Raw genomic sequence first — 13,177 nt, forward strand, 5'->3', positions numbered from 1 at the left:
GTAATGTACGTTCATTGCTGTGTGTGTGTGTGTGTGTGTGTGTGTGTGTGTGTGTGTGTGTGTGTGTGTGTGTGTGTGTGTGTGTGTGTGTGTGTGTGTGTGTGTGTGTGTGTGTGTGTGTGTGTGTGTCTCAGGTGACCATCGGAGAGGGCAGCCACCCAGAGAATGTGAAGGTGTATGGTCCAGGTGTGGAGAAGTCAGGTCTGAAGGCCAACGAGCCCACCTACTTCACTGTGGACTGCAGCGAGGCAGGACAAGGTGAGATGCAACAGAGAAATACAACACATAGAAGGGTCTTCACTACTCAACGTTGTAGCCGACAGTGTTGTTGAGTGGGTTCTAGCACTGATGAGTATTTTCTTGCCATCTGCCTTCTTAATGTTAAACAATCTTACTTGTTTTTCCACTCCAATTTTTACCCCCTTCCTAATCCTGGACTCCTTCACTCCCATTCCCATTCCTCAGGGGATGTCAGTATCGGCATCAAGTGTGCTCCCGGCGTGGTTGGCCCTGCAGAGGCCGACATCGACTTTGACATCATCAAGAACGACAACGACACGTTCACAGTGAAGTACATGCCCCCCGGCCCCGGACGCTACACCATCATGGTGCTGTTCGCTGACCACGTGAGAGAAAGAGAAACTACACCGCCATTTTGAACTTTTAGCTTCATTATTATGAAACCAAACAATAACAATGACCCCACTTTGACCCCTGCCACAGGAAATACCCATCAGCCCTTTCAGAATCAAGGTGGACCCCTCTCATGACGCTAACAAGGTGAGGGCGGAGGGACCCGGACTCAACAAGACAGGTGAGACTTCTAGTAATCATGATAACAAGCTGCCGACATGACCAATAGATCAAAATCACATACAATAATGTAAACTATGATGCTATAATGACTATAGAGTTACAAAACAATGGACATCAATGTCCAATTCTGGTGTTTTATTTAATTCTATGCTAATGACTGTTAATGCAACTGATTACTAGATCAGTTGTATTGATCATGAATGTCCCTCTGTGTGACAACGTCTAGGTGTGGAGGTAGGTAAGCCCACCCACTTCACCATCTACACCAAGGGAGCGGGCAAGGCCAAGCCTGAAGTGCACTTCACCGGAGCAGCCAAAGGGGACGCTGTCCGAGACTTTGAGATCATTGACAACCATGACTACTCCTACACCGTGCGCTACACTGCAGTGCAACAGGTATGTAACCATTACTACTCCTACACCAAGCACTACACTGCAGTGCAACAGGTATGCAACCATGACTACTCCTACACCGTGCACTACACTGCAGTGCAACATGTATGTAACCATGACTACTCCTACACCGTGCGCTACACTGCAGTGCAACGGGTATGTAACCATGACTACTCCTACACCGTACACTACACTGCAGGGCAACAGGTATGTAACCATGACTACTGCTACACCGTGCGCTACATTGCAGTGCACCAAGTATGTAACCATGACTACTCCTACACCGTGCGCTACACTGCAGTGCAACAGGTATGAGTTCACATAAGGCCAAGATTCCTCATAATCTCGTTAAAATCTGTATTGTTTGAAGTATGAGTTATTTCCTGGCTCCTCTTTTTGGATGATGTGTTTTTGGGTTAAAATGGGGAGGAAGGCCTTGGTAAGAGGGTGATTGAAATGTTTAGGCTGCAGAAGTCTGTATACATATACTATCGTTCAAGATTTTGGGGTCACTTAGAAATGTCCTTGTTTTTGAAAGAAAAGGTTTTCTAATTATCAATTAGCCTTTTAAATTGATACACTTAGCTAACACAACGTGCCATTGGAACACAGGAGTCATGGTTGCTGATAATGGGCCTCTGTTAGCCTTCATTTCTCAGAACAAGAGTAGACTGATGAGTTTCAGAAGAAAGTTCTTTCTGACCATTTGGAGCCTGTAACCGAACCCACAAATGCTGATGCTCCAGATACTCAACTAGTCTAAAGAAGGCCAGTTTTATTGCTTCTTTAATCAGCACTACAGTTTTCAGCTGTGCTAACATAATTGCAAAAGGGTTTTCTAATGATTAATTAGCCTTTAAAATTATAAACTTGGATTAGCTAACACAACGTGCCATTGGAACACAGGAGTGATGGTTGCTGATAATGGGCCTCTGTACGCCTATGTAGATATTTCATAAAAAATCAGCCGTTTCCAGCTACAATAGTCATTTACAATGTTAACAATCTATACACTGTATTTCTGATCAATTTGATGTTATTTTGATGGACAAAAAATGTGCTTTTCTTTCAAAAACAAAGACATTTCTAAGTGACCCCAAACTTTTGAATGGTAGTATATGTTCAGTATGTCCATATGTCATAATATAACAACCACATTCATCTTTTTCTGTCTCTGTCCATCTTCCATATCCTCTCTCTCTCTCTCTCTCTTCCTCCCTCTTTCCCCACCATATCTCCCTCTCTCTCTCCTGCTCTCATATCTCTCTCGCTCTCTCTTTTCCCCCTTTCTCCCTCTCTCCACCTCTCTGTCTCTCCCCCCTCTCTCTCCATCTCTCAGGGTAACATGTCTATCTCAATCTGCCACGGCGGTGACCCCATTCCTAAGAGCCCCTTCAACATCACTGTGGCGCCGCCCCTTGACATCAACAAGGTCAAAGTTCAGGGGTTGAACAACAGTGAGTACCCCCCCACACGTGCTCTCCTTTTACTAAGAAACTGACCAGGAAATAAACTACCGTTCATCACCTGGAAGAGTTTGACCTCCTGTCCTCCAACACATTTGTCTTCCCCAGAACACACAGCCACAGAAAATATGTTGGCCTTCTTCTAACAGTTACTTCCTTTAAGAGGTTATATATAATCAACTGGCCCTCGTGATATTCAATACTGCCAAGGAATTATTTGGCCGATGCACCAAGGACAGTATAGTATTTGATCACCTAGGTATCTAATCATTTCAGTCTGTTAACTAAAATCTATTGTTTTCACTTTGGTGCCAAACAGGAATGTATGCTATAGCCCGGCCTGATACCCTGTGTGTGTGTGTGTGACCTACAGAGGTCGACGTTGGGAAGGATCAGGAGTTCACAGTGAGCACGCACGGCGTCGGTGGCCAGGGCAAGTTGGATGTGAAGATCACCTCGCCCTCTCGTCGGCCAATCCCCTGCAAGCTGGAGTCTGACACGGCCAACGAAGTGCACACTGTGAAGTACATTCCCCCTGAGGAGGGCCCCTACAAAGTGGACATCAGCTATGATGGGAACCCTGTGCCTGGGAGCCCCTTCACTGTGGAGGGGGTGATGCCCCCTGACCCCTCAAAGGTAGGATACACCTGAGACGAACACACACACACACACACACACACACACACACACACACACACACACACACACACACACACACACACACACACACACACACACACACACACACACACACACACACACACACACACACACACACACACACACACACACACAACCTGTGTACTGTACAGTAAGCACTGTAGAATACATAGTGCAGCTGGGATTACGTCATCAAAAGATTAAATGGATAAAGCTAGTGGGTTTTTACACTTTGAGCTATGCTGGAAGGAATGTTCAGACATTTCACAACTCTCTATGCTGCTCTATAGAGCGATGGGTCCGGTCTGCATGGGGTTAGACGGTAAGGAAGACCTGGCCTTGGTCCAGTCTGCATGTACTGTCTCTTTAGGGCCTGTAGGGTCGCAGTCCTGGTGGTCCCGTGGAGAGCTATAGGGAGGAACTTCCATTAGTACATGACTTAAGGAGGCTTCCTGTCTGATGACACACATCATTGTATTCAGTTTCCATTTAACAACTGTCTGTGAGGGTCTAACTCAAACCCAGTGTGTCCCAACTTAGTAGTGAGTATCTCCTCCCCCCTCTCTCTGTCCCTTTTTTCATCTCCCTTTCTCTCTCTTTGCCCCACTCCCCATCTCCCTCTCTATCCCTCTGTTCTTGTCCCATCCATCCTCTTTCCCAGTTAGTCTTTAGTATAGTAACGTCTTCCCTTGGCACAGTTTCTCCATACTGTACTATTTCCCCCCTGACTCTCCCCTGGTCCCCTGATCCCCCAGAGTCAGACAGACAGGTCCAGGAGCAGTAGAAGTGTAATACAGTGATAATGAAACATATTCATCACTCTGATCACCTGGGGGCTGTTTGCTTTGTCCAAGACTCATCCAGAGTGTACCAATCATTAACCAACGCCAGGAGGTGTGTGTGTGTGTGTGTGTGTGTGTGTGTGTGTGTGTGTGTGTGTGTGTGTGTGTGTGTGTGTGTGTGTGTGTGTGTGTGTGTGTGTGTGTGTGTGTGTGTGTGTGTGTGTGTGTGTGTGTGTGTGTGAAAGAGACAGCGAGAGATAGTATGTGTGTGAGTGAGTGTTTACCTTTAGTCGCAGTTAGATGAGTCAGGCGGTGAGGTCACTGCTGTCCCATGTGGGACTGGGGCGTTGGACCATAACACACCTGACCCCCTTCACCAGATGTTCCCCAATACGTCATCCCCCCTCCCCCTCCCCACCGCCAAACAGGATGAGCTGTATGTCAGTCACTGGACTGCGCCATCACTCTCGGAAAGCATTACTGGGAGGGTTTAGAATACGCCGGTCATGCAGAGAAAGAACTGAAATAGTTATTGTGGTCATAGACATATGCATTTTTCATGTTGGTCAGATGCAGTCATCTTTCAACCATTCGTCAGATGAGACTCCTGTAACTTCTTCACTTCTGATGGCTCTATTACTGAAATTCCAATTTTATTTGTAACATAGAGCACCCATTTCGATCTAATCACCCCCTCTGAGCTGTTAGTCTAATGGTTCCTCCCCCCTGCTGTCTCTCAGGTGCATGCCTATGGCCCAGGCCTCCAGGGGGGCATGGTGGGCAAGCCGGCCCCTTTCGCCATTGATACCAAGGGTGCGGGCACCGGCGGGCTGGGCCTGACCGTGGAGGGGCCATGCGAGGCCAAGATCGAGTGCCAGGACAACGGCGACGGGTCCTGCTCTGTCTCCTACCTGCCCACAGAGCCCGGCGAATACGCCATCAACATCCTGTTTGCCGAGCAGCACATCCCCGGCTCCCCCTTCAAGGCCACGGTACAGTCCGTGTTTGACCCCAGTAAGGTCACGGCCAGTGGGCCAGGCCTGGAGAGAGGGAAGGTCAACGAGGCAGGGTCGTTCGTAGTGGACTGCGCCAAGGCTGGGGACGCCGAGCTGACCATTGAGATTATTTCCGATTCGGGGTCGAAGGCGGAGGTGCGTGTTCAGAACAACAGTGATGGGACCTATTCTATCACATACATCCCACAGTTCCATGGCATGTATACTATCACCATTAAATACGGGGGGCACGCCGTGCCCAAGTTCCCCGCCCGTGTGCAGGTGGACCCAGCCGTGGATACCAGCGGGGTGAAGGTGTACGGACCAGGAGTGGAACCCAGAGGTAAGAACATTCACAAATGTAGATAATCGTCATCATCGTCATGGCGACGACGATGACGGACAATAGGCTTTTCACTTTGATTGTTTTTCACTGAATCAGAATTTAGGCCTCATTGCACTTATTTGACACAGAATTCAAACAGGATTTTCATTGAATAGCTTCTGTGTGATTCCATCAAGGTTTAGGACTAAAAAAGACAGTCTATAGTTCATAAAAGACGCAGTCTGTAGCCTACTTCCTTAACAGTACATAGAAGAGATATTTCCAGAGATAAAAGGAGTAATTGCGGTGCCAAATACAGTATAAGTAACTGTCATATAAAGGTTGTAGCTTAAATCAGAGGCTACCACATCCCTGCTGTTCAAAAGACTCTGCCTGTATCCAAAAATGGCACCCTGTTCCCTATATGGTGCAAAAGAAGTGCTCTATATAGAGAATAGACTGCAAGTCTAACTCTTGACTGAGTTCAGGCCAGCCATTACATCAAACACAGGGTGAATGTCACAGTAAAGCAAAATGAACCAAGAGCTCTGGCCAAGAGACTTCCATCTCTTCTCTATCCCTCTGTCATTGCATTCCATTGTGCTTCAAAGCACAAAAGCAGTCTTTCCTGCCTTTATCCCTCCCCTTGCTTGTCCAGTGCTTACTCTCTCTCTCTCTCTCTCTCTCTCTCTCTCTCTCTCTCTCTCTCTCTCTCTCTCTCTCTCTCTCTCTCTCTCTCTCTCTCTCTCTCTCTCTCTCTCTCTCTCTCTCAATTAAATTCAGTATACTTTATTGACATGGGAAAGTAAACACTTACATTGTCAAAGTAAACATATAGCGACGATGGTCAAGGACAGCAATATACTAGACTGTTTGTAATGAATTCTTTAGAGTCTAAGCCGTTGGGGGGCGGGTTCTAAGCTGACATATGGAATTGTTTTACGATGGTCATGTCATGGATCATTTAGCTATTTATTTGGAATTTTATGACGCCTTTAGGTATAAAATATATCGAAATCTGTTTAGCAACTTACTAGCATTGAAGTTTACTTAGATTTTTTGTGGGGGTTTTCCAGTAGGTGATATATTTTTATTTTTCCTTTGTGATAATGTGGTTGGGCCAGATTTTCTGAGTGCTGTCCTGAGGATTTGTTGGGTTGGTAGCGGTTAGTGAATTGAGCCTCAGGACCACCTGGCTGAGGGGACTCTTCTCTATGGTCACCTCTTGGCAGTTGAGGGCTTTGTAGTGGTAGGAGTGGGGGTCACTTGTTTTGAAATTATTATACAATTTGGTGGCTCTTTTTTGGATATTAATCAGAAGAGGGAATTGGCCTAATTCTGCTCTGCATGCGCTGTTCAGAATTGTTCTCTGTACTCTTAGGATGCTCTCAGAGAATTCCTCATGAAGTCTTTCAATTTGGTGTTTGTCCAATTCTTGTTTTATAAGCGGACCCCACACTTCACTGCCGTATAGTGCAATTGGCTCTTTTGTTGATTTGAATATTTTGAGCCAGATCCTAATTGGTATGTCTAATCTGAGAGATATTTTAATTGCATAGAAAGCCCACCTTGCTTTGTCTTTAAGTTTCACAGCCAGGTTGAAGTTTCCTGTGGAGCAGATTTTTGGTCCCAAATGATGTGTAGGTGTTTGTGTTCTAGATCAGTGGAGCCCAGTAAAAATTGATATCGGTTTCCCTGACATCTGGATCTTTTCTGGAACATATAAAATCTGACAGAACGGTTGCAGATGATCTAGTTGTTGCTGTAACCTGTAACCTCTTTTGTGGGGGACAGCAGCACCATGTCATCTGCATACAGGAGGCATTTTATTTCTGAGTGAGACCTGGGGCTGTTGATTGTTCTAGTGTTTTTGCCAATTCAGTAATGTATATATTAAATAGACTTGAGCTCCGGTTGTTCCCCTGTTTCACTCTGAGTCCTTGGGAAAATAAATGTGTATGTTTATTTCCAATTTTGACTGCACATTTGTTATTTCTACACATTGATGTGATGACATCATACAGTATGTTTTTCTACCCACACCACTTTCTATTCATTTGAGAAAAATGCCTTCATGCCAAATTGAATCAAAGGCTTTTTGGAAATCCACAAAGGAGGAGAAATGTTTTGTTTTGATTCACATGTTTATCAATTAGGGTATAAATGTTGTCTGAAGTTCGATAATTTGGTAAGAATGAAATTAGATTTTTGCTCATGCTGTTCGTGATGGCGCAGAGTATTTTTTTGCCAGGTTTCTGTTGCCACGGTAATTGACTGGATCAAATTTGTCTCCATTTTCAGTCCTTGGTTCCAGATGTCAGGGGAATAGCCTACACTCAAAACCTGCTTAATAGAGTGTGGCAGTGCTAAATTTGTGGTCTGTGTATTTGATCATTTCCCTCCCTCCCTCCCTCCCTCCCTCCCTCCCTCCCTCCCTCCCTCCCTCCCTCACCCTCTCTCTCTCTCTCTCTCTCTCTCTCTCTTTCCTTCTTTCTCTCTCTCTGTCCTTTCTCTCCCAATCCTATTCTCCCTCCCCTATCTCTTTCTGTCTGTAGAGGAAGGAAAATAAACTGACAATTAGCCGTAGCGACCTGACCACAGCTTGACTGACATTACTGGCCTGCGTCTTGGTTTGATTAGACTTGGACGATCCTGATTGGCCATGTCTGACAGTGAGGGGTTGTAATTGCTTTGTGATTGGCTGGATGTGTTCCTGATTGGCAGTGATTGGCTGGGCTTTTAAAGCCAGTGGAATTGGTACTGCAGACGCAGACGTGCGGCTGTCAATGGAGGTTTATGTTAACTCAGACAGACCTGCTGTCGAATTAGTCTCACCTTAGATCCCTAGGGAAAAGTTAGAGATAGGCAGGGGGAGAAATAGAAATGTGTGTCTATCACATAGAGAAAAAGAATTTGCGATCAGAGTGCAGGAGGCTGCTGAGGGGAGGACGGTTCATAATAATGGCCAGAATGGCGCAAATGGAATGGCATCAAACACCCGGAAACCATGGAAACCATGTGTTTGATGTATATGATACCATTCCACTGATTCCGCTCCAGTCATTATCACAAGTCCGTTCTCCCAAATGAAGGTGCCACCAACCTCCTGTGGATCAGAGAACAAGGGACAAAGACAGAAGTACAGACAGACAGACACATCACCTGTGAGAGACAGACAAATCAACCAAGCTCCACATACCTACTGCATCTGTGTTGTCCACAGGGGTCCTGAGGGAGGTGACCACCCATTTCATCGTGGATGCCCGTGCCAAGAGCAAGACCGGGAGCAGCCATGTCAAGGCCCGCATCGTCAACCCTTCAGGCGCCAACACAGACGCCTACATCACTGACAAGGGAGAAGGCACCTACAGAGTGGAATACACTGCCTATGAGGATGGTAAGGCTGAGTCATGCAACTGCACCAATAATGTGATGTACATTCTATCTCGAGGACATTATGATGAAGCAGAATATTAGGCACAATGTATTATCTACCATACATAACATCAAAACTCATAGGAAAGTCATTAGATTGCCTTGGATGTTATTGTACCTGAATGAGCCCAGAGCTGCCTCATTACACCCGTCTGATTCGCTTATAGCCCCTCTGAGGCCTGAAGTGAGGGAGTCTGGGTAGCCTTGGTGCTCACCTTGTTTTATTAATGTTTTTCCAGCACGTCGTAATTCCCCCAAAATAAACCCTGTGGCTTTCATAAAACTAACTGTTTTCCCTCCCCTTTAGCCATGGGGAAAAGAGCCGAGCTCAGCTGTTCTGCCCTTCATGACTTTAACATACTCTAGCCTGCCAGGAAGCAGTGGGATTTCTCCCAGTGTAGGCCCCTTGGCCCATATTCACGGAGTGGCTATGAGTAGGAGCACTGATATAGGATCAGTTTGGGGGGGATCTGATCGTAGATCAGCACTCATACTGTGATATCATTTGTGAATATTTGTGAGTTATTGAGAAGTGGGAGGGGGTTGATGTGTGTGTATATATAGGCCCAGGTTGTTGAGGACACAAGGGGCAAAGAGAGCACACACTTTGAGATTACTTGGAAAAGGGAGAGCGAAGATCAGAGAGACACACAGAACAGAAAGAGGGAGGATAAGGTAGAGAGGGGAGAGAGAGAGAGGGGAGAGAGAGAGAGGGGAGAGAGAGAGAGGGAGGGGAGAGAGAGGGAGGAGAGCGAGGATGAGAAGGGGAGGGGGAGAGAGGTATTAGTAGCCGGTGACTGGCTATAGGGGGAAGGCAGATGGTTTTCCACTAATAGGGGATGTCTGTTACGTCCAGGCCTCAGCCCGCTGGATTGGGGGACAGAAATACGCAACCTTGTGGCAGCCTCTTTGACATGGACTTTTCATAATGAAGGTCACACACACATACAGTTTATTGTAGCAGCTTAGTAATCTAATCAGTATTCCTCTAGCGATGGCCACAGTGATTCACTGTTGAGATTGGGTTCTTTGGAGGTCACACTGCTTTCAAAAGAAAGTAGTCAAATGTGCTTTTGTGTGTGTGTGTGTGTGTGTGTACTGTCTTACTGTGTGTTCTCTCCCTGTGTGTGTGTGTGTTCAGGGATACACCTGATTGAGGTGCTGTATGATGATGTGGCGGTGCCTAACAGTCCGTTCCGTGTCCCGGTAACGGAGGGTTGTGACCCCAGCCGTGTCAGAGCCTACGGTCCTGGTCTGGAGGAGGGCCTGGTCGACAAACCCAACCGCTTCACTGTGGAAACCAGGTGCACACACTAACTTATTTATATAATCATCATCCTTACCATGTGGAACATAAGGCTTCCATCAGAGAGCACCACTGCATCCCTTTGTCACTCTGTTCAGGGGGTACACACGGGACACAAACTGGGATGACTTAGATGATGAATTAGATGGTTGAAATGGGGTGTAAGTAGGGTGAGAAAGGTTAAATGGTGTGGCAATTTTTTTTCCTCAGTTATGAGATACTGGTTTGTTTCAATTCAGCATTTAGGTAAAACATTCTTCTCTCCTCCCTCTTCACCATCCCTCTCTCTTTCTGTCCCCCTCTCTCCGTCCCTCCCTCCCCCTCTAGGGGTGCTGGTACAGGGGGTCTGGGCCTGGCCATCGAGGGTCCATCAGAGGCTAAGATGTCCTGTAAGGACAATAAAGATGGCAGCTGCAGTGTGGAATACATCCCCTTCACCCCGGGTGACTATGACGTCAACATTACCTTCGGAGGCTTGCCCATCCCAGGTACTTTGTGGAAAGAATTTAAACTATTCTTGATTGGTTGATAAAGAGTTTTGTTAGTGTTATGGAAGATGTTTTGAATGGTCTCGGCTTTCAAAAAGGTACGTGTATCGATGTACACTAGACCTGTATATACCACATGCTATAAGTATGGAATGAGAATATTTTGCTTGGTCAGAGAGGATGAAGTGAAGCAAGATGTTTACTCTGCCCAAAATCTGTCCATGAAAATAAGCCAACGAAGAGAGGAACTTTTGTATGGAGGTCAATGAGAGAGTTTAATCGCTAATTTGTTAGGTGAGGGTTATTTGATCGAATAGAAGTTTCGTAATGGCTAGCTTATATGCACTGATATGTGGATGCACGTGGCATTTTGGCATCTTTGAAAAAAAATATGTTTATCGGAGTTGTGCATGTCATAGAGATAGAGGACTCATGGATATAACCAGTTTTAGCATGGACATTGCCATTGAGGGCTTCCCAATGACTGTATATATGAATGGACAAAACCATTGATCACGTGACACCATTCATTCCTATGTGAAGACTCAATAGTGTTTGGAAGTCAAATGAAGTCCGTTAAGATGACGTCTCATGGAGACATAACATGAGCAGTTTGAGCTACTCCAGAAAGGGACGTTGCATGCTAACTCAGTGCTCCCCCCCCCCCATTGAGTAACTCAAGTTGAAGGCCGGCCGGGCTACTGGAGGCTGCCTTTAGCAACTAAATTACCCTTATAACTTCTTCTGTGTGCAATTTTAAAATAGTCGGTTCAAGGACATACATACATACACCCTCTCATTGGCTAGAATGGTCCCATCTGATCTCATCTTCCCATGCCTGCTTTCCATCTTTGAGGACATGTATTTCCGAGCGGTCACTCGAATATCTTGTCAATACAGGGCCTGTTTAACACATGCTACAAGTATGTAATGAGAATGTTTTGCTTTGTCAGGGCTTTCAAAGAGGTACATAAACAAATGAATACTCATCAATGTACACTTGACCTGTATACCTATACGTGCGCAATTCCATTCTGTCTGTGTGTCTGTGTTGCAGGGAGTCCTTTCCGTGTGCCAGTGAGAGAGCTGGTGGACCCAAGTAAGGTGAGGTGTTCAGGCCCAGGGCTGGGTAGTGGAGTCAGAGCCCATGTTCCTCAGACCTTCACTGTGGACACCAGCAAGGCTGGCCTCGCCCCTCTGGGGGTGGTGCTGTACGGACCTACTGGTAAGAGGAGAGAGAAAGAGAGAGACACACACACAGACACCCCCCTCCCTCCGCACAAACCAAATAGCTTTCGTTGGCTGTGAAGTTTTAAGGTTTCAGACTGTGATCAATATTTAATTACTTCCCGCCTCAGGAGTGGCTGAGCCAGTGAACATCACAGATAATGGAGACGGAACACACACAGCGACCTACACCCCGGCCAAGGACGGCCCGTACACCGTGTGTGTGAAGTACGCTGACCAGGAGGTCCCTCGCAGGTCAGAACAGCAGGAGGAGGAACCAAACTGTGATCAGAGAGAAACATCTTTGATGTTTCCATCAAATCTTTGTACTGACTACACAATGTTTTCATCCCTCTGTCATTCTCTCTCGATCCTCTTTTCCTGTCTTGATGTGGGAATTCAGTTGAACTGAAACATTTCAATCCTTGAGAGACTGAAATCTTATCTCTTGCTTGATCTTTCATAAATCGTTCAGTCGTGACACTCCTTTCTTTCAAATTATGTTTTTTTTTCTCTCTGCAGTCCGTATAAGATCAAGACATTGCCTGCTCATGATGCCAGTAAGGTGCGTGCCAGTGGGCCAGGTTTGAATGCCCAGGGTGTGCCTGCCAGCCTGCCCGTGGAGTTCACCATCGATGCCCGCGATGCTGGCGAAGGCCTACTCACTGTGCAGATACTGGTGAGTCACCTCTTCCTCTGTCACTTCCTCTCTAGACAGGAAACTCTCATACACTGTGAGCTCAGCCATTGTCCTCCCTATTTAAAACTTCAACTTCTTTTTCTTTAACCTTAAGATGATAAACATCTCTTCAAGCTTGCTGTTATGGTTCATACTTATTACCAATTTGGACATTTCTACCTTATTTTCTTATTGTGTGTTTAAAAACAAACAAAAAACATGTCAAGTCAGCCCCTCCACCCATTCTACCCATTCCTTTCTCTCTCCCCCTCCCTGATCTGGGATGTGGTTGGGTTGTGGCTGTGATGTGTCTGCCTGTTGACTTGTCTGCAGGGTCCGGATGGGTCCAGGCGCGAGGCCTCAGTGTTTGTGGAGGACTGGGGCAGGAGGGTATGGGAGAAGCATATAGTCAAGGGGACCATACCCTTCAGTATTCTTAAGAAAGGCTCTGTAAGGCCTGCTCTTCCTTTTTCTGGCCTCTTCTCTTTCACCCCTCACGCTGTCTGCCGTCTCCCCTCGCCCTCTTGTTCCCTTTTCGTCCCCTTCTGCCCTAGTCCCCTCGTTCCTTTGTCCCTTGTCTTTTTTGTACTTGCTGAGGACCCTGG

At 46.4% G+C, this 13,177-nt stretch overlaps 1 protein-coding gene across 17 annotated transcripts in view; it reads left to right on the top strand.

Annotated features, from left to right (window-relative positions):
- Positions 1 to 13,177, top strand: part of flncb (filamin C, gamma b (actin binding protein 280)) — a 93,534-nt gene that overhangs the window by 64,109 nt on the left and 16,248 nt on the right. For 11 of the 17 annotated variants that reach the window (XM_071332781.1, XM_071332783.1, XM_071332784.1 and 8 more), the window contains 13 exons: positions 135 to 258; positions 466 to 626; positions 724 to 814; positions 1,043 to 1,212; positions 2,549 to 2,666; positions 3,049 to 3,311; positions 4,858 to 5,455; positions 8,661 to 8,834; positions 10,014 to 10,176; positions 10,506 to 10,666; positions 11,724 to 11,891; positions 12,025 to 12,148; positions 12,416 to 12,572. In XM_071332781.1, the coding sequence (XP_071188882.1) occupies positions 135 to 258; positions 466 to 626; positions 724 to 814; positions 1,043 to 1,212; positions 2,549 to 2,666; positions 3,049 to 3,311; positions 4,858 to 5,455; positions 8,661 to 8,834; positions 10,014 to 10,176; positions 10,506 to 10,666; positions 11,724 to 11,891; positions 12,025 to 12,148; positions 12,416 to 12,572 (2,472 nt within the window). Of the gene's footprint in view, positions 1 to 134; positions 259 to 465; positions 627 to 723; positions 815 to 1,042; positions 1,213 to 2,548; positions 2,667 to 3,048; positions 3,312 to 4,857; positions 5,456 to 8,660; positions 8,835 to 10,013; positions 10,177 to 10,505; positions 10,667 to 11,723; positions 11,892 to 12,024; positions 12,149 to 12,415; positions 12,573 to 12,905; positions 13,023 to 13,177 lie in introns of all 17 variants that reach the window. The other 6 variants (XM_071332779.1, XM_071332778.1, XM_071332777.1 and 3 more) reach the window with 1 other exon arrangement.

The sequence above is a fragment of the Salvelinus alpinus genome, chromosome 11 (genome assembly GCF_045679555.1).
Source record: "Salvelinus alpinus chromosome 11, SLU_Salpinus.1, whole genome shotgun sequence".
Lineage (NCBI taxonomy): Eukaryota > Metazoa > Chordata > Actinopteri > Salmoniformes > Salmonidae > Salvelinus > Salvelinus alpinus.